Source organism: Mustelus asterias, chromosome 11 (genome assembly GCF_964213995.1).
Source record: "Mustelus asterias chromosome 11, sMusAst1.hap1.1, whole genome shotgun sequence".
In the NCBI taxonomy this organism is placed as follows: domain Eukaryota; kingdom Metazoa; phylum Chordata; class Chondrichthyes; order Carcharhiniformes; family Triakidae; genus Mustelus; species Mustelus asterias.
The window spans coordinates 34,713,178-34,740,610 of NC_135811.1; the positions used below are offsets into that span (position 1 = coordinate 34,713,178).

General features: G+C 43.8%; 1 protein-coding gene across 1 annotated transcript in view; it reads right to left on the reverse strand.

Moving 5' to 3' along the window:
* The window catches only part of c11h10orf90 (chromosome 11 C10orf90 homolog), a 98,092-nt gene that overhangs the window by 21,009 nt on the left and 49,650 nt on the right, over window positions 1-27,433 (reverse strand). The window contains exon 5 of the mRNA XM_078223440.1: window positions 8,388-8,592. Coding sequence (XP_078079566.1) covers window positions 8,388-8,592 — 205 coding nt within the window. The remainder of the gene's footprint in view (window positions 1-8,387; window positions 8,593-27,433) is intronic.

A 27,433-nucleotide genomic window follows, 5' to 3' on the forward strand; every position in this document is an offset into this window, starting at 1 on the left:
TGATCAACATGTGAAAGATATGGTGTACAGTCTGGTGTCAAGAAATTGAAGGATCCTGCTTTTCTCAGTCATCCAAAATAGATCCTCTTAGCTTTTCAACCATAAACTGGATGAGTTAATTACATATTGGCTGGAACTTCCTGGCTGTTCACACTGGCGGTATCTTCTTGTTCTGCTGACAGTGCACCCCCACCATAGGTTTCCAGGTGGCGAGGGATACATTCAACCTGAAATTCTATTGACAATGGTGGGACCAGAAGATCCTTCTGCTGGTCACTGGTAGGCTGCCTCCACCACATGAAACATGCAACATGCTTGGTAAATCCCACCCATTGTTTCAGATAGATATGGAGGCTTCCCGGATCCATGACCTCCATAATGTTTTATATGGATGGCAAGAAATGGATTAAACCTAACGATGAGTTCTATCAAGTCAAGAAAGTTCCCATTATGTGGCAAGTCAACCTTTTCATTACCTCCCTTAAAAGTTAGTCCACATTCTGCAAATGTGCACTCAATAGCAATAACACGTTCAAGTACGTGCTTCCTCTTGCTTCTTTTTTATTTGCTCCTTCAGGTGGGAATCCAAGGTTGACCCACATTGCTTCGTCAGATATGTAAGCAAAGCTTTTCAATGATACTTAGAGTTCTCATGATTAATGAATTCCAACAGGATTCCACCAGTCATTAAACCCATCACCAGCCAGTGCTGTCAATGATATTGAGAAGAGTTTGCAAACAAAACAGTAAACATAACCAGTTTTTGGAGAACACAAGCTACTCCCGATTGTGAGGCCACATCTGGAAAACTGTGTACAGTATTGGTCTCCTTATTTAAGGAAGGATGTAAATGCATCAGAAGCATTTTAGAGATAATTTACCAATCTAATACCAGGAATGGTTGGACAGGCTAGACTTGTATTACTGGAGTTTAGAAGAGTAAGAGGTGACTTGACAGGGTTGATGTGGAGCAGATGTTTCCATTTGTAGGAGAATCTAGAACTAGGGGTCACTGTTTAAAAATAAGGTGTCACCCATTGAAGACAGAGATGAGAACAAATCTTTTCTCTCAGAGTAGTGAGACTTTGAAACTTCCTTCCTCAAAAGACAGTGGAAGCTGAGTCTTTGAATGGTTTTAAAGTAGAGGTAGATAAATTTTTGATAAACAAGAGGGTGAATGGCTATTGGGGTTAGGTGGGAAATTAGTCAGATTAGCAATGATCTTATTGAATGGCGGAGCAGGCTTGAAGGGCTGAGTGGCCTGCTCCTGCTCCTCGTTTGTATGTTCGTACTTTTCATTATTAACTTTTGTTGAATGAAACAGACCCTTTGAACAATATCTAATTTGGTTTTTGATTTTTTTCAAATGGGCTGTTCAAACTCAAATGGGCTGTTCCAATGTTGATGCTCTGAGGGACTTTATTGTGACCAGAATGAAATATCATCCTAAGTCAGGACACCCCAAATACCAAGATCATTGGACTTTGTGTATCTATTTCCTTCAGCTGGGATTTCAGGCTCTGTAACATTCTCAGGTGCAGCAGTTGCATTCACATCTGGAGTCAGGGAGCGAAAAGGAAGTCCTTGTGTGACTCGGACCAGACACAACTGATGCGCAAAATTGTCTCAAGTCAACTGTATCATGGACTATAATTGCATCACGTGTTTTTCACACTTCATTAGTTTTTAGAATGTTTCTTAAAGGAGGACATTTTAAAATTAAAAAATATTTAAGTATTTATTTTCCTCTTGAAAACGTCATATGAGTCACTTTTATTTAATGATCAAAGAGTCCAAATGAAGCAAGCAACTGGCAGAGGTCAGGGGAAAGGTCAGCGTCACAGATATTAATTATATTTATTTCTTCACAGATTTCGGAACTCAATACAACAAATAATTGTGTAGCCATGTGATATATTTTTGCTATATCAGAAGCAAAATGACAATTTCAGAATCTTTTTTCTCCATCTCCTTTATTATTCAATGGATTATGTAAAAGTAAATATTTTTCCCCATGTTTTGAGACCCCACAAAATGTGTGGCCCTCAGCTTACTTAGCTTACGTGGATATCTGGCACGAGCTGGAGGGCCTTTGTGTTTTTATTTTAATTGAGGCATATTCCCACTGCAGGGCAATGGAGAAGTGGTTGGAGAATGGTGGTAGCAGCATTGCTCTTGCAGCCAGCTAGTAGAGACACAATGGGCCAAGTGTCCTCCTTTTGTGCTGTAACCATCCCATGATTCTATAAGGATCTACATGGTTCACTGGCCTGGATTCTTCTTCCAGCAGCAATATCCCGGTGAGTCTTGATTCCCACACACTCCGCAGACCCTGATGCAAACCCTCTCTAGTTGCCTGGGTCAGGATAAATCAGGTATGCATAGTGTCACTGGAATGGGACTGCTATTGTAGCACTAGAAGAGATGACCAGGCAATAATGGAATTAGAAGTGTCCCAAAAATCTGCCGTTATAACACCTTGGTACAGGCCAAGGCCTAAAAAAAACAAGGTATGTAGGAGCAGGATTTGTCTTCTCTTTCCACTGCGGACCTTAAGATCACTGCTTCCTGTGATCTAACATCACTTTCCTTAGGCTGTTCCCGGAAAGTGGCAGTATCAGGTAGGGAAAATCTCCCAGAGACACTGGACACTGTCCATTTAGACATATGGCATGGAGAGACAGATTGGCCAGCAACAAGTTCTATCAGGACCAGGGGAGGGAAATGCTGGTCAGTTAGTGACTTAGCAATGCCCTCTCCATCTGTAATCTCCATCAATCTCCATTAGGGAGCTATAATTGAAAAGTAAAGTCATGCTAAATCTATATCGAACCTTGGTTAGACCATTCTTAGAAAGCGTGCAGTTCTGATCGCCACATTATTAAAAAGGATATGGAAGCACTGGAGGGGGTACAGAGAAGATTTCTGAAGTTGACAGAAGAAGTGCATGGTTATACATATCAGGATAGGCTGTGTCTCTTTTCTGTTAATAAAAGAAGGCTGAAGGGTAATTTAATAGAAGACTTTAAAATTATGGAAGGTCTTGTCAGGGTACAGAAAGAATATTTTCTCTTGTGGGAAGAGCATTACTAGATGCCACCAATTTAAGATAATTACAATGAAATCCAACAGGAAATTCAGAAGAATTTGGAACTTGTTTACACAGGGAGTGTTTGAAGTGAATACTATAGAGGCATGTAAAAGGAAACTAGACAAGCATATGGTTATGATGGTAGATTTTGAAAAGTGGAAAGAGGCTTGAGTGGAGCATAAACATCAACATGGACTGTTTAGGCTGTATGGTCTGTTACTGTGCTGCATACTCTATGTAATCCAAGGTAAGGACAATGTTTTTTAAATCTGGCTATTAATTTTACTTTTTAAAATTAAAATTTATAATGAGTAGGAAGGAACATTCACTATACTACCAGATCTAAGCTTTAGTTGGCTTGAAATTTGTGACAACAACTGAAATTAGAACTAATTTGTGTAATTTTAATGATCCATCCTTCCCTCGAACTCAGCCAAACATAATTCCATTGTCCCATTACCTGGTTTAAATTTGAAATATCTGGATTATTTCACACATTTTCAGAAATCATTTGCATTATATTTAATGCAAAAGGTCTGGAAAATCTACTGGAAGTTACTTTACATAATCTCAAGAATAGGAATTTTGATATGTGTGCTTTGTAGGAGATGTACATTTAAGATGAACAAATGCAAAACTCACAGTGGATTCAATCTATTTGCTTTCACATTTGATATAGTCACTGCGGTTCTCAGATGTGTGACAGTGCTAGAATGTAATGAGGTTTTTATAAAAAAGCGGCTGTGTTGGAGGTCACACATTGTCTAACAGTACATATCTTACAATGCAAGATTGATTGACTGCCTTTCAATTTCTTGGGGTCTCCAAATGGTTTTATTGCAGCAATTCTATTTAACTCAGCACTTTTAGTTTTTTGAGGCGTCTTGGTATGCTACTGCATATTGCCAGTAAAATCCGGTCCTACATTTTACAATCTGCACAAGCTAAAAATTGTATATGGTGAACATCTAAGTATAGGGTGTAGGTCATTGAAATGTTCAATGAAATACAGTACATCCTTTGTGGTAACTCTGGACTGCAGACTTCTGCTGTCATCATTACTTTTCTGGAGAGAAACTGTTTCTTTTCTGTATCTGGGTTTGAGTAATGAATGTTTGGTTACTGCCATCACCCAGGATTAGAATCAAACAGTTTGCGAACAGAAGCTGAGATCCCCATCCTCCCCATGTGGGGGAATGGTGGTGCAGTGGTAGTGTCACTGGACTAGTCATCCAGAGGCCCAGGCTAATGCTCTAGAAACATGGGCTGCGATTCTCCCATCGCGACCTGCAACTTTTCTGTTGAGGTGGGAGATGCGCGTCGCCAGCCTTGTACCGGGATTTGTGCCTGCACCGGGAACGCATGCACATCTCCCAGAGCCGGTGAACAGTCGCCGGTTAGACCACGCTGGAAACCGGTGGGAAGTCATTTGAATCTTTTTAAAATGTGTTTTAAATATGTTTAGCAAGTCATTATCAGGAACTTTCAGGTCCCGATCGAATCTCCCACCCCGCCAGGAGTACTTTATTCCGGCGGGGTTTACACTAGCTCCCCCACATTCGGAAATGAGCGGGAGATCCCGCCAGAATGAAGGGGGAGCAATCGGGGCCCACCAGGGGGGTCGGGTGGTGGGGGGTGGTACCCCCTGGGTGTGAGCACCCTGGGAGTGCCAGCCTGTGTCCCCTGGCATTGCCCAAGGGCAAAGTGTCCATGCCCAGGGGGCACCATGGCACTGCCCATCAAACAGTGCCAAGGGGGTGGGGCATACTGTGGGTGAGGCCTGGGGTGATCATTTGGGGAGGGGGGTTCCTGCTGCTACTCTGCAGACAGGATCAGCCTGGGATGGAGGGAAGGCAGTGATTGGGGTGGGCTGGGGGGGGGGGGTGGTCTGCTGGGGGTCTGCTTCCGGAGGGAGGGTGGGTGGGTCTGACCCGGGGGGGGGAGGGGGGGTTGGTCAGCGCGTGGGGGGAGGTCTGCTGGGCTGAGGGGAGGTGGGGGGATCGCCACTGCTGGGGGGGTGGGGGGGGTGGGCTATATATTGGGGCACTCTGGGACAGGGGGGTCAGGACTGGCCCAGGAATTTTTGTGGGTGCCGTGATCGGGCTGTTGGGGTTGGGGGGGGGGGGGCGGGGGGGGGGCTGTGGGCTGGACAGGCAGCACTGCACGGGCCAGCGATCAGGTTGGCCAGCAAACGGGGAGACTGACAGATCGGGACCACTGCCCATGCGCAGAGTTCCAGAACTGTCAGACTGTGACACAAATAGGCCCCGCCCCCCTGGGTTTTTAATGAGATTCATGACTGGGACCATTTGCCATTTTGTAGAAGGCATAAATGAACAAAACTGCAATACTATTCATTCCATTGCCTGCTTGGCCAAATCACTGTGGTAGTAGCGTGCCCCTATGACAAAATCTTGGTTTCTCTCCTGTTCAATTTGACCCATTTCTCCTTACAAAACCTTGCTTAATACCAACCATCGCATTACATCTGTAAAATTGTCCTTCTTTACCTTTTCATCTCACCCTCGCGTCCTCCCAAATGTCTAACTAAGGTATTCTTCCTCCCACAATCTCAGCACTGAATAATATTACATCGTTTTTCTCCCTTCATTTCAATTCACCTTATCCTCTCTCTGCTGAATTCACTATCCTCCTGCACTGACTAAACTTCTAAGAAAGAAAGCGCTTGCATTTATAAGGAATCTCTCATGGCTTTAGGACGACCTGAAGCACTTCGCAGCCAATTAATTCACTAGTAAAATGTTGTCACTATTGTTAATATAAGTCAATAAACACACAAGAAGTTCCCCCAAACAATGATGAGAAAAATGGATGGATTCTATTTCAAAGTGTTGCTTAAGGGAGGAATAATGACCAGCTCACTGGGAAAATAACCTGCCCTTCTTCTAATACCATTATAGATCCTTTGCATCTATCTGCAAACACAAACAGGAACTTGATATAATCCAAAATATGACATTTAAATCTAAGCCTAGATCATGTCCTCAAGGAAGGTTTTAAAAGTTAGGAATGGGCAATTGGACTTGTCAATGATGCCCACACCCCAAAATTAATTTTAAAAATTAAAAAAATTGTTTAGTGCAACCCTGGTATGCTATGTATGCACCTGCTGCAATTTTCATATTGTGCCTGTATTCTAGCTCCAAGAGTTTGGACATCTGATTATAATATCTTAATGTGGAGATGCCGGCGTTGGACTGGGGTAAACACAGTAAGAAGTTTAACAACACCAGGTTAAAGTCGAACAGGTTTATTTGGTAGCAAAGCCACAAGCTTTCGGAGCCTTAAGCTCCTTCTTCAGGTGAGTGGGAATTCTGTTCTTCTTGGAAATCCTCTCCACTTGGAGCTGGCTTGGAGCCGAAAGCTTGTGGCTTTTGCTACCAAATAAACCTGTTGGACTTTAACCTGGTGTTGTTAAACTTCTTACTGTGTTTACCCCAGTCCAACGCTGGCATCTCCACATCATGACTACCATCGACACCGCAAACTGCCGGCTCCAAGTGGAGAGGATCTCCAAGAAGAACAGAATTCCCACTCACCTGAAGAAGGAGCTTAAGGCTCCAAAAGCTTGTGGCTTTTGCTACCAAATAAACCTGTTCGACTTTAACCTGGTGTTGTTAAACTTCTTACTATAATATCTTAGTCAGCCCTCCCATTCCCTACTTCCAAAGCCATGATCCCAAGCCTTCTGCCTTGAGACCTCTCCCCGAATCTCTTCCTTCCACTTTCCAGTCCAGCATCCCAACATTCTGCTCTGTAATCTTTCTCATTCCCCTCCTTCCTAGTCCAATATTTCCCAGTTACTTGGGGCTGTCCTCAATATTCCCAGTCTGTGGCCTTCTACCGCTGGTTTTCCTGTCTGGCCTCAGAAGGTTGAGGCATGCTCATCTACTCCACTGGAAAGATGATGTTGTTCCAGGAGGCTGAAGATGGCAACAGCCTATGGCATGTTATATGGCATGAGAGCCTGAATCTTCTGAGGCACTGGTGCTCAGTCATATCAGGAAAACTGATTCTCTACCTGCAGATCCTACACTAGGGGTTCCACCTGTTTTACTTGATCTCAGTGTTTATCCCTTATGGAGGGTGCATATGGTTGAGAAGAAGGCTGTTGGTGGTTTTGCTTCTGCTCTTGCCCCTCATCAGAGATATAAAGTGGAATTGCATAAACTGTTTCCACACTGTGGTGAGGGTTGGCCAGCAAAGAAGTGCAGCCGAAGGTGAGTTAAGTGCTACGTGGGTGAAGTACCTTCCAAGAAACTGAGGAACAGCTTTTGCTGCCTGAGCACCAGTGAAGTAGCTGAATGCACATTGGCAATGGCTAATAAGTTGCCTATCTCTGTGCTCCATCATCTTGCAAGGAGAAAGATCAGAAAGTAATGAGCATTGAATGCTAATGTTCTTTGTGAGGTCTGTGTAGTTGCTTTCCAATGATCCACATCTGCTGGTATGAATTTACTTGATGCCTTTGATTTTCCTGCTGCCAATAAAATGACCATCTCAGCTTCTTTATGAGCTGCAGTGCTGGATTCCCTGTCCCCCACCCTTTTTGGCAGACTCAATTTGGGTTGGGAACTTGCAATGTATTTTGGAACAAGGACAATCCCAGTTGATTAAAAAGGGTTAACAATTCTTACTTGTGAAAATACAAAACTCACAGAACACTGATCCTGCAGTCATAATATGGAAATCAAACACTTCTCATATTTAATAAATTATATTGCAGCAAAATGAATTTAGTTACCACGACTCAGTCAGAAATGATCCTCAGCTTTTATTACCTATTAACTGTCTGCAATTTTTTCAGTTATGATAAGTTAGTAAGACACTGCATGGCATGAAATAGACCTGAAAGCAAATCCCATTTTGGATTGGGTGTGCCTAACAAAACATTTCCAAAATCTTTCAAAAAAAATGTTGGCCTGGCTACTGATGACCTACCTCAAGAAGGCACTCACACAACAGACCAAGTAGAATCATTTCCATATTTAAGTATTACTGGATGTTTGTAGTGGAATGCTAGCTATAGATTAGTTCAAATATTCCATCAAACTTAAGTGGTCTATCTAAATTGTTGGTTACACCGGAAACTTTGGGAGAAATAGTTATCCTGCAGAAAAAACCAAATGAGATTGCTGGACAATTTAAAAACCAAACAAGACAAATCTCTGACTATAAAATTTTGCTCAAGTGAGGAAAATATCTAAAGTGAAAAACAATATTCTATTTATTCCCTGTTAGGTATGAGTCAGGTTTGTAATGAGAAAGAACTTACCACTCAAAGGATGTGGTACAGTGCATTGTCGTTTTTTAATTGGAGAAGGGATTGGCGTGTTTTGTACTGGTGGTCCCATTCTTTTTCTTTGCTGCTTCATTGGGTTGGCCAGCTGGACTTTCCTCTGCTTTGTCTTAACCTCAAGCTGCTGTATACGCTTTTGTGACCGAGAGATAAAATCTGGTTTATACATCTCCAGTGCCTCCTGGTGACAAAGGAAATGGGAAAAAGATAAATTTTCAGCAATAATTTGCACAGTGCTGAATCTCTAGTGTTTTCCTTCAACAATGTTTTTCTGCATATATTAAGAGACAACTGAATGGATTGCTTAAAATACTTCTAACATGCACATAATGGGTGGATATACGTTTGTATGCCTTCATTCAGACTGCTACTTATATTGAAAGTAAAGTTACCCTCTGTTACAGAAAAACTAAAATTAAATGGTGACTACAGTTCTTTCACTTGATTACCTCAGTCCTGTGTTCTTCTCTCACATTGCTTTATGTGAAGTTTCTTATATCTCTTGCCAACACATTCCAGCTAGTTGGAACATCACTTTCTGACTATAAGTTATGTTCATTACACGAAGAAGAACATTCCTCAACATTTCTCCACCCATTCTGGAAGCTATTTTCTCTCCTTTCAGTTTTGTTGTAATGCCATTCTGTATCATTTGGTGTCTCTCCCAGATTACTTTAAAAAATATATATTTTCAGGATTTGGGCAAGGCCACATTAGGAATCAACTAATTATAACATAGAGGAGGAAAGAATAAATATAGTGGGACCTTAGTGAAGCAACTGGTATTTTATATCAAATTATCAATTACCAGATTTATTGAATAGATTGTTCAAAGCCACCATTGTGGGATTATTAATTCACATTCTCTGGATTGCTAATCCAAGTCCAGAGCTACTGCACCATCCAGCTGTTCTGGATATTACAAAGTTACTTTGTGAAGAATTATTCAAAAAACATTGCAGGTGTAATCTTACCAAAAAATGGCAGAATGTTGGTTCTGGCGAGGAAAAATGGCATGTTTCCCTCCAGAGTAACACACAGGTTTTCTCTCCAGATGCTACCCCACTCGGCTGGTATGAGCTGGGCAAGTGTTCAAGCCTTCAAGTAGAGGATTGGGGCCTCAACAGGCCTCAAGCCCAGCTTGAGATCAGGGTGCCATGTTTAATAGGTGTGCCAGAGCAACACCTCCTTACTGCATTGCTGGTGTGGGAGGGACATAGCACAGCTATTCTCACACTCCACAGAGATGAGGCGCTGGGTGAGATTCCCCAGGTTTGGTGGCATTAACAGACTGGGTGGAGGCTCTGTGGGTGAACAAAGTGAATTTTAATGTCAAACATTCAATATAATGATGACCTATCTCTACCCATGCCCACTAATTACCTACAGTTGCTAATCTTCTTCACCCTCATGCTACATCTACGTGTATCTCCAGGATCCACAGCTGAGTTTGAGGTGGCCTGCTGACTTCCACTTTTGCCTGAGATGACCTTGGTGAACATCTCTTGGGGGCCAGGACCTGGAGGGTTCATGCCTACTTTCAGGCAGCACAGATGTTTGACTGCTGTCCTCCTCAGTGTCTGGGGCTGGGGGGTGTGTTGCTCACAAGGAGGGGGGTGTCAGATCGAGACGCCTAGGGTCCCCTGAGTTGAAGGCCCCAAGCTGTACTCCTGCCGATCCCTTCCCTTATGGTTCCCAGGAGCCCCTGTGCTCCTCTATAGGATAGAGGGGTAGATGGAGTGAGATCCAGAAGCCCTGCCACCCTCTGCCGCTGACACTCGTAAATTGCCACCAGTGTCTGCACCATGCTGTCAAAGCCTTGCATCATGGAGCTCACGCCCCCAGACATGGGGGTCATGAGCTGAGCCATGGTGTGGACATCTCCTGCTATGGAGTGCATGTCCTGCACCAAGGTCTCCATTGCGCCATCACCTTTGGAGAGCCGAAGGGCCTGTTTCCTGTGCTGTACTGTTCTTTGTTCTAGCAGTGTTGGCCTTGTTGCGCTGAAGTGACAGCATCATCTTCTCGGACTGAAGCGATGTGACTCCTCCAGTCAAACTTGCAGTCCAAGGGGGAATGGTATCTTTGCTTCCTTATGCTTGTAGCTCTGTCTTTGCAGCTCCAGCAGCTGTGGGATGACCAAACCCAGGGGCACGTCATTGACAAGGGCCTGGCAGAGCCTTCCCTCTGAGTGCCAATTCCCTGGGACATCCCTGCCTCCAACTGCTGTGGATCGTCAGCTGTGAGGTGCTGACCAGTGAGATGCTGACTCAGTAGCTTGTCTACTTAGTGCTCCCACCGAGGTGTTTGTATCTGTGTTGGTGATGGGTGTGGGTGACAGCTGTGACACCTCTTCCCTGGTGGGGTCGGAGAAGTCTCCCTCTGAACTGCTGGAGTCCGGTGGGTCCAGGGTCATGAGGACATCTGGCCTATTTAGCTGGTCGGCTTGCAAAAGAAGGCAGGTGGCATCAGTGCATTACAAGTGATACAGAGGGAACATTGATTACTCACTTGGGACTTGAGGGATAACAGTGTGCCTTGAGGATTCTCATGTTTCTTTGCTACCCCCGCTTCACCAGCAGCGCAAGCACGCTCCTCCTCATCCTCAGCCAGCTCAAGAATTCTGTCCTCGAAAGGCGTGAGGGTTCTGAGTTCAGCATGATGCCAGCAGGCATCGCCCATTCGCACTTGTTGTGGTTGAGTTTGTCCTGCAATGATACTGATAGGGAAAGTGTAGGCATGAGTTGTGAGATTGACGACGGTGATAGGTATGACAAGCGTGGGGCTTGTGTGGGAGCTGGAGTGTGGAGAGCATAGCAGCTACAGGGGGGAACATGGTGATTGTGGGAGGGAGGAGGAGGGCCTTGTGTCTGGTGTTGACAACCTTTGAGGTGGCTGGGTGAGAGATGGAGCTGAAGGTGTGAGGGGTATGCGAGGCGGTCCAGAGGGGGTCTGGCATGTTTCACTTACCCTGCTGAGTGAAGAAGATCATTCATCTTCCGACACAGCTGACCCATCCTCCTAAGGAGTGCGCTTGCACTAACCAGGGCTGCCACTGCATTCCAGGTGGGTTTGGTAACCCTGGTGGACGGCCTTCTCCTGGAAGGGGGGTAGAGTGTGTTCCACATCTGCCCCACTCTATCCAGCAGTTTGGTCATGGCATGAACCTGATTACGTCACCGGCGTGGGGCAGCGAAAATCAGAAGTCACAAGTATGGGCTCAAGATCACTCCCTGCACCTTTCTGCTTGATTACACATTGCATGGTACAGACATGATGGGCCAAGTGGCCTCCTCCTGTGCCATAACGATTCTGTCCAGTAATAACATCAGCTGGGATCATAAAAAAGTTAACTTATATTAGTTATAAATGCAGAAAAGATTATTTTATATTCATAGAATCACAGAAGGATACAGTAAAGAAGAATGCCATTTGGCTCATCCTGTCTATACCATGACTACATGGAGTTATTCAATTAATCCCACTTCCCTGCTCTTACCCCATAGCCATATAAATTTGTTCCCTTCAGTTATGGATTCAATTTGCTTTTGAATGTTACAGTAGGATCTGCTTCCATTGTCCTTTCAAACAATGCATTCCAGGTCACAACTCATCATGTAAAACAATGTTTCTGCATATCACCTTGAGCTATTTTGACAATTGGCTGAAATGTGTGTCCTCCGGTTACTCGTCCTTCTGATGGTGGAAACAGTTTCTCATTTACTTGATCAAAGCCATTCATAATTTTGAACCCCAAACAAATCTCTTAACCATCTCTGCTTGAGGGAGCACCTAGCTTTTCTGGTCTCTCCACATGATTGAAGTCCCTCACCCCTGTTATCATTATGGTAAATCTCTTCTTCACCCTCTCCAAGCTTGGCCTTCTTCCTAAAGTGTAATGTCTGAAGTTTAGCTGTAAATACAAAACAGATGAGCGAGTATTTGAAAAGAAAGATGATGGGGGTGAAATTAACATTTTTCTCTTTCACCAATTAACCAAACTGCTGTGTATTTTCCAATATTTTCTGTTTTTATCCAAGGTAATCATATATTAATGGATTTAATTTTTAGTTGTACAATTTGAAATATTTAGAATTGTAAGAAGGGCACACTGCCTCCTAAATGTCCATGCCAGTGCTCTGAAAGCACTATTCGCTAGCTCAATTTAGTTTCTGTTCTTGTCACCATATACGTTTAATTTTTTTTCTTTTTCAAATATTTATCCATGTCTTGAAGAAGATATTATGAATTCTTCCATGAAGGTTTCTAATTGCATGTTTTGTGAGTCCTTACAACCCTCTTTGGGAAATATTCCAATCTATTCCTTTGTTTCTTTTGATTATGATTTTTAATTTGTGCCTTCTAATTATTCCATCAAGGGAAAGTAGGAACTCAGGGACTCAGCACTGCATAAAATTAGTCCTGGTTATTAGAAAATATCAAACTCACAAAACCTTTCTCCAATTCTCGCTAGCACTTGGTAATATAATCACCTTCACTGCCTCATTTAAGGTCTGATAGGCTATTCATCAAAATTCATATACATTACATCCATTTCACTTCCAAAATCTGTACACTATGGGCCCGATTTTACTAATTGGAGCCTAAGGGCGGGATCCGGGTGTAATACGGATCCGAGCCCGGAATCCTCTTTCCAGCGCGCCCATACGCATTTTGCCAGCTCCGGTCCGATTCGCGCTGTGGGCAGGGCTTAGCGCTGCTGGACCGATCGGAGCTCTGAACTGCGAACTGCGCATGCGCAGTTTGAAAAAAATCTGAAGCAGCGCGCCCGGGCGTCAAAGACAAAAGCAGAGAGAGCGGCTCTCTGTCCCAGATCATCTGGGGCGGGGGCGGTGGGGGGGGGTAACGTATCATCCTCCCGGGGGAGGGGGGGGTGGGAGGAGAGGGGGTGTGACTGATCATCCCCTGGGGGGGTGGGAGGAGAGGGGGTGTGACGTATCATCCTCTGGGGGGTGGGGTGGGAGGAGAGGGGGTGTGACGTATCATCCTCTGGGGGGGGGGGGCCGCTGCCACTCTGCGGCTGACCGGTGGGGAGGGAGGGAGCAGGGGGTTCCACTGCGGCCGATCCCTCCTCCCCTTCGGAGGAACGAATCCCTCCTCTCCGGAGTGGCCGCATACTTCAAACACCATGACTGCCATTATTCACCTCAGCGGAACCCCTGCCCCCTGGCTCCCCACCGATCGGCCGCAGGGTGGCAGTGGAGCCCCCTGCCCCCTCCCTCCCCACCGATCGGCCGCAGAGTGGCAGCGCCCACCACCCCCAGAGGATGATCGGTCACACCCCCTCTTGTCCTCCCACCCCCCTCCACCTCCCCAGAGGAGGTGCTGGGTCAGAGAGCCGTTGCAGTCTCTGACCCCGCTCTTCGGAGGCTGCAGCGGTGACTTCAGATTTTTATTCGGCAGGTCGATTAGAGCGCGGATCCGCACCGGACCAGAAGATGGTAAAGTGGGATTTGGTGGTAGGGTTGGGCGCGCGGTTCATTAAGTCGATTTAAATGCATGCAAATGCATTTAAATCTTGGGCTGCCCGATTCGGGCACGGACCGGACCCGCACCCGAATCGGGTGTCGGTAAAGCCGTGATCAGCTCGGAATCGGGTGCAGATCACGGTATAGGCCCGACGCCCAACTTTACCGCGATTTCGTGCCCGAAAATGGGCGCGAAGTTTTGGTAAAATCGGGCCCTATATTTGCAAAGAACCTATTAAAATTGCCAGATACCACATGTCTTTCACAAAGGCAAAACATTACAAATGCTGGAGATCTGAAATGAAAACAGAAGATTCTGGAAATACACAGAGGTGGGGCAGCATCTGTGGAGAGAGAAACGGAGTTCTAGATTGATTATCTTTCATCAGATCGTTTCTGGATCGTTGTTTCATTTTCTCCTCTTGAAACATTCCAATTCTACTATCATACACTGTTATTAAACCAAGAATAAGTATTAATTTCACATCTTTGCCATTTCTTCATCTTTTATATTTTCATTTGCAATTCTTACAATTTACTTTACATGCTTTCTTCATAGTCCTTTTTAGCCATTCTAATCATCACTACACCATTAAAAAAAGAGAACTTTGTGTTCTATGATACTTTATCATGGTCATTGGAGATTCCAATATCTTGCTCACAGGAGGTCCCAAAACATTTTCATAACAAATTGTCTATGAAAATCCAGTTGTTATCTGTACAGATGTGGCAGCTGTGGGGTCTTACACATCTGCCCAAAGAGGCAAATAGGACATCAGTTTAATACTTCAACCAAAAACAGCACCTCCAGCAATATAGCACTCCATCAGTCAGTACTGTACTGAAATGTTGGCCTAGATAATGCTAAGCAGTATTGAAGGCAGGAGGGAGGTAAAACCAAATACCCTTTGTTTAAACATTAGAAACAATATAAGAGAGTATTGTGCCAAAAGAAAATTACAGGGCATTTTTCAATTTTCCAGCATTAATTGCTTTCAAGACCAATATGGTACAAATAGCACGGTTTGTTTCATACATGAGTAGTAGTCCAGGCAACACCAAAGAGACATAATTGGAAGGAAATTGATTCAGCAAAAAGAACATTATTGATGTTCTTCCCTTTACATCTGGGATATGAGTCATTCACCAATGACAATATCCTCTGTAGCATAGGTGGCAATTCCCACAGAATTATTTACTCTGTAACAGTATACATACAATGGTTAGAGCAATAGAATTCATGAAAATAACAGAAATTGAAGGGGACATTCAGGACTGTTTACATTGAAATATCATGTAGTAGTTAAACTCTCTGCTAGATTTATTAGCGTGGAATTGTGGTTTCAGATGTAACACTGGGCGGCATTTTATGGCCTTGCTCGAGTGAGATGAGAAATTCCCACCCGAGGTCAATGGACATTTCCATTGTTCGCCCCTTGCAGGCTCCGATTCTGCGGCAGGCGAAGTGGTAGAATCTGCTTCAGTAATTTATTTTCCAAAATAATCCACAAGGCAGCAATAACAGATTTTCCATGATTGGTAATGTATACATATAGCACAAATGTTGAAGCATCATTGAGGGATGGTCCAATCACAATGGAGCTATCAGAAAACTACAGTAGACTGGGGGAACAGAATGGAATTGATATTGGTTACAAATTCATGAAGAAAAATTTTAAAGCAAATTCAGAAAAAAATCATTGTAACAGATTGCAGGCTGATCTGACAGGGAGCAGAGCAACATTTTTTATTCAAATGTCAGTGACTAATATTGAGCCTAACATGAGGAGCAGGGAGAAGATTTACTGAATGGTCTCAGGGATCAAGGACTTCAATTATATGGGGAGGCTGGAAAAGCAGGGATTGATCTTGAAGAGGTGAGGGAAAATTTAATAGGTGTGAAAGATTTCATAGAGTAAATAAGGAGGAACTGTTTCCAGTGGGAAAAGGGTTAGTAACCAGAGAACACAGATTTAAGATAATTAGCAAAAGAAGCAGAGATGAATTCTTTTTATGCAGCAAGTTACTGTAATCTGGGGATTCATAATATGATAGAAGCAGATTCAACAGTAACTTGCAAAAGAGAATTGGACATATACTTGAAGGGAAGGAAATTGCTCAAGCTCACAATTGACAGATGTTTAGAACTTTGTGGAGAAAGCAGGGGAGTGGGATTAATTGAATAGCTCTTTCAATGAGATGACAGTCATGATGGGCTGGATGGTCTCCTTCTCTCCTTTATGATTTTATGTTAATAATTATTGACATCAAGTTTGGCTCAGTAACATTCTAACTTCGGAATCAGAATGTTCCAAGCTCCACTCCATAGGCTTCACTATTAGAGAGACTGGGTGGAACTTTCCCAAAAAATGACTTAAGGGCTGGATTCTCCAACCTCGCACACAGCTGGGATTCTCCGGTCCCGCTGCAGTGAATGGAGATTTGGCTGAGCGATGACGGAGAATTCCGGCCTCAGTGTCATTTTGTGTAAGAAAACCGGTCTGAATCAGAATGCAATTTTCCCACACAATTACTTTTTGGGAGAGAGGTGAGTTTTGCATTGGTTCTGAGAGAGAGGTGGGGCAACGTTTTTAAAAGGTGCCCCATTCTGAAAGAGACCTTGAAGACCCCCCTCCCCTCATACCCATTGGGGGGGTTCCCCTCCCTCATTGAAGGGATGTTTCCCAGTCCGTTCTCCAATAAAGATCGCCGGCATTGGGGCCTTCCCAGTGGGTCTCCTCTTATGACTCCCCCTTCATGAACCCCATTTTATGACCCTCCCTCCATGACCCCCCCTCCGAATTCATGTACCCCCTTCATGACACCCTTCATGCCCCACCCCCTCAGACCCCACCCCCTTGGCACTGCCAGGCTGGCACTGTTAGGTGGGTATTGCCCAGACAGGTCTCTAATCATCCAAGGACTTCAATGGCCTCTGAGCAACCCCTCAGCATGGCCATCACACGTGGTCTCCATTTGAGAAGACCACTAGTGCTTCTCACCTGAGTTCTCACTGCACTTGAGAGTTGGAAAATCCTGGGAGCAGGGGGAATCCAGCTTCAAACAGACTCGGCATACTTAAATACTTATTTAAATATGCTAATTTGGTTCCTGCCCTGTAAGGATGTGGTGGCTGGGAGAATCGCAATGGAGTTTCGCGTCGGCGCTGAACACGCTAAACCGCTCACCCATGATTCTCTGGTTCCGCTCCACTCTAATGCAATCTGCGCCAGGTGTGATTTGGCTGGAAAATCATGGCCACTATTTTGCGAATGACACAATAAAATGAGGCCATATATGGCTTCCATATTTGATGGATGTGAAATATCCACGGGAGTTTTTGAAGAAGAGTAGGAAAAACCTCTGGTGTCTTAAATGCCACTGTCCACATTATCTGGTCACTATATGTGTGACCTAGTTGTGAACAAATTGGGTGTTTATCTCTCGACATTACAACAGTGACTAGACATCAAAAATATTATATTTGCTGTAAAGTGTTCTTGGACATGGTGAAAGGTGCTGTATAAATATAATTTCTTTCATTTAAATTTACCTTTATTTTCGCTCCTTCCCTCCCCCCTTTACATTTTACTGAGTATTGAACTATCCTGCATTTGAAGGGGGAAACAATTGAGATTGGTTCTAAACATCTGTTAATTGTGCGCTTTGCCCCATTTTATATGCAGCATAAAAATGTCTCAGGGTGATGAGTGTATAGATTGACTCCTTTCCTCAGCCAACTTTTGCTCACTGCCACTTGTTACAACACAACCAATGTAGTAGTTTGACGAGGTAAGCAATCAAGAGCATCGACCTTACTCCCATTATTTGACATTGTGTAGCATTAATAAAACAGTTTCTGCATGAAATAGGTATTTAGAATAATATTCCTGATAGCCAATTGGTGAAAGATGAAACCAGAGCCTGTCATTGCTTGGAATAGATTTATTCACAATTACAATCTTCATAGAGACTCATAACTTTTATGAAGAAATTTGTCTTATATTTGTAGCACTTAACACGGGATAGAAGAATAGAAAATGATAGCATGTGGATTTTGGGTGTTCTTTTGTATTTGTTCATGGGATGTGGACGTCACTGGCTGAGCCAGCATTTATTATCAATTCCTGAGGGCATTTAAGAGTCAATCACATTGGTGTGGGTCTGGAGTTACATGTAGGCCAGACCAGTTAAGGATGGCGGATTTCCTTTCCTAAAGGACATTAGTGAATCAGATGGGTTTTTATGACAATCGACAATGATTTCATGCTCATTATTAGACTTTTGATTCCAGATTTTTATTGAATTCGAATTTCACCATCTGCCATGGTGGGATTCAAATCCCGGTCCCCGGAGCATTACCCTGGATTTTTGAACCGCTAGTCCAGTGACAATACCACTGCACCTCAGCCTTAATGTTTCCACTGCAATCTTTACAAAGATTCTAAGCCTGATTGACAGCTGAGGTTTCTTCAAAAGAATTACACAAAATCGGTGAAATTCGCCTTGAATCGATAATACGTTCAGTTTAAATTCTTCATCAGACTTGTGTGTTGGGTATTCATTTTTCTTGCTGTTCTTTTCTTTTATACAAGAAATTATCTTGGTGAAATGTATTTATTTTTCTTCTTTGGTATATCCAAGTTGTTTTTAGGGATACTCTTTTCTGCAGAAGTTGTTTTCTTCCAGCAAGCCCTGGCTATGTGACCAATCTTGCCACAATCTTTGCATTGGATGTTCATGTCCCAGCACTCAGTCTGTGAATAACCCATTCCTGCATAGCATTGACAAGCATGTTTCTGAGTAGACTTCCTCTGGGTGGTGCCAATGTTATGGATCGTTGTACCTGCTCTGAGCTGAGAAGACTCTTTTGCAGCAAGCTCCAATGAAATAGCTTTTTTCAAGGCTGTTTTTAACTCTAAATTCCATTTTGTTAATAATAGCTTCATTTCTAAGGCCACAAATGAGTCTTCTCAGACAGTATCATCCATAGAATCACCAGATTCATAGTGCTCAGCGAGGCGTTTCAGAGTCACGACGAATTTTGCAATGTTTTCTTCATCTAACAGTTCTTTTATGAAAACGAAAATGCGCTGCTATGATCAATGGTCTTGGGGCATAATGATCTTCTAAAACATTGGTTAGTTCTTGATGAGTTTTACTACCAGGTTTCTTGGGTTGAACTAGGCTCCTTCGTGGATTAAAAGTTTTAATGCCAATAGTGCTTAGGAAAACAGGGACTACAATATGCTCGAGTATTATATTGGGTTGGACATGATAGTGAAATCTTTCTGTATGAGACTTTCATTTCTCATCGAGATTCTTTCTCGAATGGTCTAATCACGCCAACATTTCCTGCCATTTTTCACTAGCATTGTAAATTGCGCAATGGTGCCTTTGATGGAAAATGGATTCAATTCAATGGTGGTGCGAGCTAATTGCAGTGGCTACTTTTCTCCGAAGACTCACCGCAGTGCAAATATCTTTTCTCTCCCACTCTACCTCTGTGCCAATTCTAACAGTATACATGGCAAGCTCTGCAGCCTGAGCTCCAAGGGGTGCCAGTTTAATTAACGAGGGACCTTTTGTTATTTTGATTTTTCTTGTCTTCTTTTTTAGCTGTGGAATTGAAATCCACTCCTCGTTGCCAGTTTTCTTCTGTTGTATTTGTAGCACATATTGCTGGATAAAAGAATAGAAAGTGATAGCACGTGGGTTTTGGGTGTGACAACAGAACAGGTTCATTAAGTAGCTGTTTACTCCACAGTGCAGGACCTAGTCTAAATAAAGCCTGCAAAATAGCCAATGACGTCATGGACTGACTACATGACCAAACCCTTAAAGGGACCATGCAACACACAATAATTCTAATATATAACAATTTGAACTTCTAGTTAATAGCTGAAAGGATGACACAAGACTTCACATTAGGACTTTTCATGTAACAAAAGACTAAAAACACTATTAAGAACAATCTTTGTGGGTCTGCGCGATTTCCCCCCATAGTTGGTGAACTGGGTCTGTGTGTTCCCCCCATAACCAATGAGCTGGGTCTGTGTGATTCCCCCCAAAGCCGATGAGTTGGGTCTGTGCGATCCTCCTCATAGCCTCTCAACTCTGTCTGTGTGATTCCAGCACAGTCAATGAGCTGGTCTGTTCAATTCCCCCCGTAGCTGATGAGCTGTGTCTGTTTGATTCCCATGGCATTATTATTCTTGTGATTGTCCTGATGAGTGCAAGACAAAAAGCTTCAACACAATTTCTTTTTCCAGCAATACTCAAATTTTGTACTAAGAAACCTTCATTTTGGCTTAAATCAAAGACACAGACTGGAATTTTACCGCCTCACCCGCCCAAGGCTTATAAGATCCCGCCCGAGGCAATGAGAATGTCGTTCTATGAGCCTTGCCCGCCCCGATTCTGGGGCGGGTGTGCCGGTAAAATTCCAGCAACAGTCTCAAAACATAACTGTAACAACAGAGTGAAGCATTTGATATATATAACTCCTAATTCCTGAGTGTGTCCATATATATACTCGAGTAACAATTCAATCAGTGCCCTCCACCTATTCATACTTAACACCAATTGATACATTTATATTTAGTGACAGATTCTGCATGTAATAATCAAGGAATTCAAATTATCCAATTGTAATCAATATTTTTGTCAGATTACAATTAAAAGCCTTACGGGCTGGTGACTCTTACTATTTACTAATGTATGTACACGTTTGCACTGAATATCTATACTGCCTGTGTTGGTCAGTTATAATCATTTTTTAAAGAAAATTGCACATTGGATTGAAGAATGAACAAACTACTTCATAGAATACTGAGAAAAATAGGTTTGCTCACGCAACACTCCAGAAGCTGATTTTCTAATCTAAATCATGTCACCTCCGGGCAGTGCTAAATGGAAGCTCACCACTTCCTCACATGGAAAGGAGAAAATAAATCAGTGATGAGTCACCCTGGGCAGCTTTACCATGTCTCCAAGAGACTAGTTTTAATGTTGCAATTGCTGCACATCATGCATGTCCAAGGAGACCACAAAGGGAAAGGAATGAAAAACACCTTTTAAGCTCAGCCACCTAGCAGATTGTCTTTGTTTGTTGCCTAGTGTTGTAGCAAGGTTGTGATAGCACTGAACAACAACATTATTTTGAATGGACTTATATTGTAGCTATTGTTGTTCATGTTTCAAATGTAGTCACCAACAACGTAAATTTCATGAACTATTTAATTCCTCTTCCTCACCTCCCATTCTCTAGTCAAATAATGTATATTGTTATAGAAATGTGATTTTAGAGACCTTATGTGATCTGTGGCTATAAGACGTGAAGAAATTGCTCATGTACTCAGTTCAATTCCTTCTTGATTCCCTGTAATCCTGGTGCAGTGCAGAGTCTGAAGACCAAATGTTCCTCTAAGTGGCAAAAGAGCAATTTTATTTGCTATACTAAAATGTGAACTCCATTACTGAGCAGCTCAGGACTAATAACGGATAATGGAGTGTGTGAGCATTTCATAGTCATTTTCATCCACTTGGGCAATTTTATTGTCAATAACAAGAACAGTTAAATAGAAAATAATCGATTTCATTCATGGGAATAATTCCATTTGTTGTACATTTTGCTCAGCTATTGCCCCAGCTTTTTTTAAGAAAGATTAGATTCAACAGCCAGTTCTAGGCTAAAAAGTAATATAGTCCCGGAACATTGTGTTTGGTTTGCTCAGGTGCCCTGAGCATGTGTTTATGCTGGTTGGTGGTTTTGTAGTCTTCCTCAAGCTAGTTTTCCTCAGTGTGGATGATGTGGAGTGTTCTGTCAGTGTGTTTGGTGAGTGCAGGGCTTACTGCATTGGCCTCTGGAGGAGTCTGCAAGTCCACGGGTGTAGGGGGCCTGTGTTATAGGCCAGGTGAGTGGAGTGCAGTGTTACCTGTTGGTGCTGGTTCTGATACCTGTAGGAGGTGATGGCAGTTGCGTATGCATCATCTGAGGCTATCACGTAACAGTTCGTTTGAGGGGCATGGCTGCGTACCATCGCCAACTGGTCATGGTCACATGTGGTCAGGATCCTAGCCGTTTGATCAGGTGTTACTGGTCCAAGTCTGTGGGCATTTCGATCATAGTATGTTTTGCTTCTTAATTGGCATTGCACGAGGGTATTATTTACATTGGTTTCAAGTTTGGGCTGCAGCAGAGCCTGAGGAGTAGGCCTAGTGGTCCTGGTGCACCTGGAAAAGAATTGTGCTGATGAGGGCAGGTCCTGTCATGGTAGATTTCACAGGCTGAGTAGGGCAGTAGAGTAATCTGTGTGATCCCGGGCACATTTCTCCAGATGCTTGGCTGAATGAACAACCCGTTCTACCAGACCATCTGACTGCTCATGATATGTTCAAAGTCCCATGCATGTGCAAAGTTTCAAAATTCAGTGGAGACGAATTGGTGAATGTTGTCTGTCATGCGTCTCTGAGGAATGTCATGTGTGGCGAAGTGTCTCTTTAGCTTGATGATGACTGTGTTACTTGTCATGTTTGGCAGGTAGTCAAGTTCAAACCACCCAGAATACAAATCAACTAAGACTAAATGTTGTTTACCATTCCATTCATAGATGTCAGCTGCTGTGAACGGCCATGGGAAGTCCAGGATCTCATGTAAATGCAATGGTTATTTTGCTTGTCTGGTTTGAGTGCATTGAATGGTGCACATCTGGAAACCTTTTTAGGATTGCTATGAGTGGTTGATGATCAGTTTCAATAGTTGCAGGATGACCATAAATGAAGTCATGAAATTTCTGACTGGGGAAGATTAAAGCAAGGCGTTCCTTTTCAAATTGTGGCTAAAGTGTCTCAGTGTCAGTGAGGGCCCTTGAAGCAAAGGCTATTGATCTGTCACTTCGCATGCAGACTGCATCGTCGGTGCTGGGAGTAGTCTGCTGATATAAGTATGGGTACTATAATGGCAAAGCATTGCAGCACTGGTGAAGATGTGAATGCCTATTTGAGTCTATTGACAACCACTGTGTGGTATTTTTGCCAGCACCGTTCAACGTCCTGGTGGGGAAATTGATGAAGAGGTCCAGTGACCTCACTATAACATGGAATTAACTTAGAAAGATAATTTGTCAAACCAAGCGGTGTAGGACATGCTTGTTAGTGGAGATCTCATAGAGCAGATGAAGAAAACAATATCTGCTTACCGGAGACATGAATGTGGTAAGTTTCGAAGATTCTCCATCTAATGGGATTTGCCAGAACCTGCATTTTGCATCCAGGATGTGGAATACCTTTGCATTTGGCATGTCTGCTATCTTCTGTTCCACTGCTTTCATAGGGTGATGAGATTTGAGCAGAGTCTTGTTTAAATGAACTGGGTCAATGGCATATCCTGACCGTGCCATCATTCTTTACTGCAGCCACCATTGCTGAAACCCATTCTGTGACCTCATCTATAGGAATTAGGACATCTAGTGTTGTCATCCTATGCCGATCATTGACTACATTGACTACATTATGCTTCATGGCAACTGGTACTGTTCTTGGAGCAAAACTGTTAGTGGTACCGAATCTTCTAGTCTCATGTGGTATACATCTGATAGCTTACCAATGGTGTCACAATTGAAGAGGTCTTTGTACGCCACCATTTCTGGGGCCTTGTGATGTAAAACATCCACTTCTGGAGCAAGCTGAATGAGCTGCAATGTAATGCTATGCGGAAGATCTAATAGTGGCCTTATGTTCTAGTCACTATATTAAACTTGAAACTGCTCTGTCTCAGTGAAGAGTGGCAACGCCTTCCGTACAGATGATTTGTCTGCCGTAAGCCACGTAGTCACCTGGGTACTGGGGTCTGGTGCTGCATAGGCGTCTAGTCCCCATAATATTTGCTGGATAATATGATGCATTAAGCTCCAGCATCAATCTTTACCTTCATTCTTGCTTTACTGCAAGTTATGTTGAGGGTGGTGAAGATCTCACCCTTTTCTGTGATTGTGTCAACACTCTCGCAATAGTGTATTGTTGGATGCTCTGCAGCTTTGTTGCTTTGGCTGAGTTCTAGTTCATTCACTTTGCTGACACTCCTACTGCTGGAAGATCAACCAGTTGCCATGTTGCTGATGACAGAAGAAGGCTGCTGTGGTTTTGATCTTCAGCATTTAGCAAAGTGATTCCAGGTGCTGCCTAAGGAACCTTGTTGAATTCCTGCAGTGTATCCTGCACATAGTGTGCTCCGCTGTTCATCATTGGTGGAGTGAGTGAATGTTTTTGGAAGGGGCATCAATCAAACGGGCTGCTTTGTCCTGGTTGGCGTTGAGCTTCTTGAGTGTTGTTGGAGCTGCACTTGTGCTTTGTAGATGGTGGATAGGGTTTGGGAAATCAGAAGTGGATTTCTCCCCGCAGGATTCCTAGCCTCAGACCTGCTTATGTATCTATCTATATGTCGAATCCAGTTCAGTTCCTGGTCAATAGCAATTCCCACGATGTTGATAGTGGGGAATTCAGCGATGGTAATGCCATTGAATGTCAAAGGCTGATGGTTAGATTCTCTCTTGTTGGAGGAGGTTACTGCTTGGCATTTATGTGGCATGAATATTACTTGTCACTTGTCAGCTCAAGCCTAGATGTTGTGCAGGTCTTGCTGCATTTGGACATGAACAGCTTCTGTATCTGAGGAATTAGGAATGGTGCTGAACATTGAGCAGTCATCAGCAAACATCCCCACTTCTAACCTTATGATAGAAGGAAGGTCATTGATGAAGCTGCTGAAGATGGTTGGGCCAAGGACACTACCCTGAGAAACCCTTGCAGTGATGTCTTGGGGCTGAGATGATTGATCTCCAATCACCACAACCAACTTCCTTTGTGCCAGGCATGGCTCCAACCAGCAGAGGGTTTTCCCTTGATTCCCATTGACTCCAGTTTTGCTCGGGCTCCTGATACCACACTTGGTCAAATGCTGCCTTGAGGTCAAAGGCAGCCACTCTCACCTCACTCTGGAATTCAGCTCTTTTATCCATGTTTGAACAAAGGTTGTAATGAGATCAGGAGCTGAGTGACCCTGGCAGAACCTAAACTGTGTTAGTGAGTAAGTTAGAGTTAAGCAAGTGCCACTTCATAATGCTGGGGTGGGCACCAAGACATTGTACTTGTAACTTTCAGACATTGTGAGCACAGGATGGGTTTTCACAGATGATTTTTATCAAAGTAATGTTTTGTTTTTGTGTAACTGTGCCAACCATTTCATTGTCTGTTCCTTGTTTGCAACTCTGTGAAAGATATAAATAAACGTTATGTTGAAATGACCTGAGTGTCCTTCATGTTCTTCATGGGTGCACTGGTACCTTATGATGGATGGAAGGGGAAGCAAACTTAATTACAAGGGCTGTGAGGCAACATTGGGGTCACGACATTGCCCTCTCAGAAATGTGTGCTCAGGAGATGCTGTCCTTGGACTGAGATAGAAGTCAAGCCTTTGCACCCAAGCTGAAGCATTGAAAAATGACTCCCTGATGTCTCTGCATTCCAGGATGTTCATCCAGGCTGCCTTCACATTCTAACCTTCTGCCTGCCCAGCTTCTCATCAGATCCATCTGTGAAATCTTCCCTTGAGGCATGTGTATCTGCCTGGATATCCTCATCCTCCAGTGGATTCCCCCTTTGTACTAGATTGTGTAGAGCACAGCAGACAATGACAATAATTGACACAAGCTCTGGACGATATTGCAAAGCATCCCCCCTGAATGGTCCAGACAGTGGAACCTCATCTTTAGAATCACTGCCCTGTGGAGATGTGACTCTGACTGTTTCTCTATTCTACCTCTGTCCTATGGTGACAGAATGATGTCATGAGCCACCTTTTCAATGGATGCTGTTTGTCACCTAGCAACCAACCATCCAGTTCAGCTGGCTTTACGAACAGCCATGACACCTGGGAGTGTTGCAGTGTGTATGCATCATAGGAGCTGCCTGGGTACCTAGCACAGACATGCAGAATCTGGCTCTTATGACTGCATACTATCTGGATGTTCATCGACTGATAACCCTTCCAATTCACAAAGGTGCTTGGATGATCCGCTGGTGCTTCGATGGCCACATAGGTGCAGTCTATGGAACCCTGGATGATGGGGAACCCTGCAGTAACTGCTAAGCCTCCGGCTCACTCTGCCTGACTGGTTTAGTCCATTCGGTAATGAATAAATGTGAGGACTCATCTGAACAGAGCATCAATGATGAGTTTGATGCAGCAATAAACAGCTGATTGGGACACTCCACACAAATCCTCCACCAACCCTTGGAAAGATCCAGATGCAAAGAAATTAAGGGTAATTGTAACTTTTGGAGTCACTGGCATTGGATGCCCACCCACACAATTGGAGGTGACCTCCGGCCCAATCATCTGGCACAATTATGTAATGATGTCCCTGGAGAGCCTCCTGCTGCACTGGGCCACCAGCATGTTGAGGTAGCTGGATCACTGCCTGTACACTTTGGCAGCAGGATAGTGGCATCTTCTGAGGTCTCTTCCACCTTCCTCACCCTGCTAGTCCTGCATTCCTGTACCTGGCCCTCTTCTCCCAAAGGTCTCTCCCCGCAAAGCTACCTGTGGACACATGGTCTCCTCTCCCTTCTGCCCCTCTCTTTCTCCTCTAAGGAGGTCCTCCAGCAGAGTACTCAATCCCCATCTGCAGAAATGCAGATCACAATGCACTGAAGGCTGAGATGGGCAAATATGCTCCAACAGAATTACTAAAACTAAAGAGTCATAGAACATAGAACAGTACAGCACAGAACAGGCCCTTTGGCCCACGATGTTGTGCCGACCTTCATCTGAAACCAAGATCAAGCTATCCCACTCCCTACCATCCTGGTGTGCTCCATGTGCCTATCCAATAAGCGCTTAAATGTTCCTAAAGTGTCTGACTCCACTATCACTGCAGGCAGTCCATTCCACACCCCAACCACTCTCTGCGTGAAGAACCTACCTCTGATATCCTTCCTATATCTCCCACCATGAACCCTATAGTTATGCCCCCTTGTAATAGCTCCATCCACCCGAGGAAATAGTCTTTGAACGTTCACTCGATCTATCCCCTTCATCATTTTATAAACCTCTATTAAGTCTCCCCTCAATCTCCTCCGCTCCAGAGAGAACAGCCCCAGCTCCCTCAACCTTTCCTCATAAGACCGACACTCCAAACCAGGCAGCATCCTGGTAAATCTTCTCTGCACTCTTTCCAGCGCTTCCACATCCTTCTTATAGTGAGGTGACCAGAACTGCACGCAATATTCCAAATGCGGTCTCACCAAGGTCCTGTACAGTTGCAGCATAACCCCACGGCTCTTAAACTCCAACCCCCTGTTAATAAAAGCTAACACACTATATGCCTTCTTCACAGCTCTATCCACTTGAGTGGCAACCTTTAGAGATCTGTGGATATGGACCCCAAGATCTCTCTGTTCCTCCACAGTCTTCAGAACCCTACCTTTGACCCTGTAATCCACATTTAAATTTGTCCTACCAAAATGAATCAC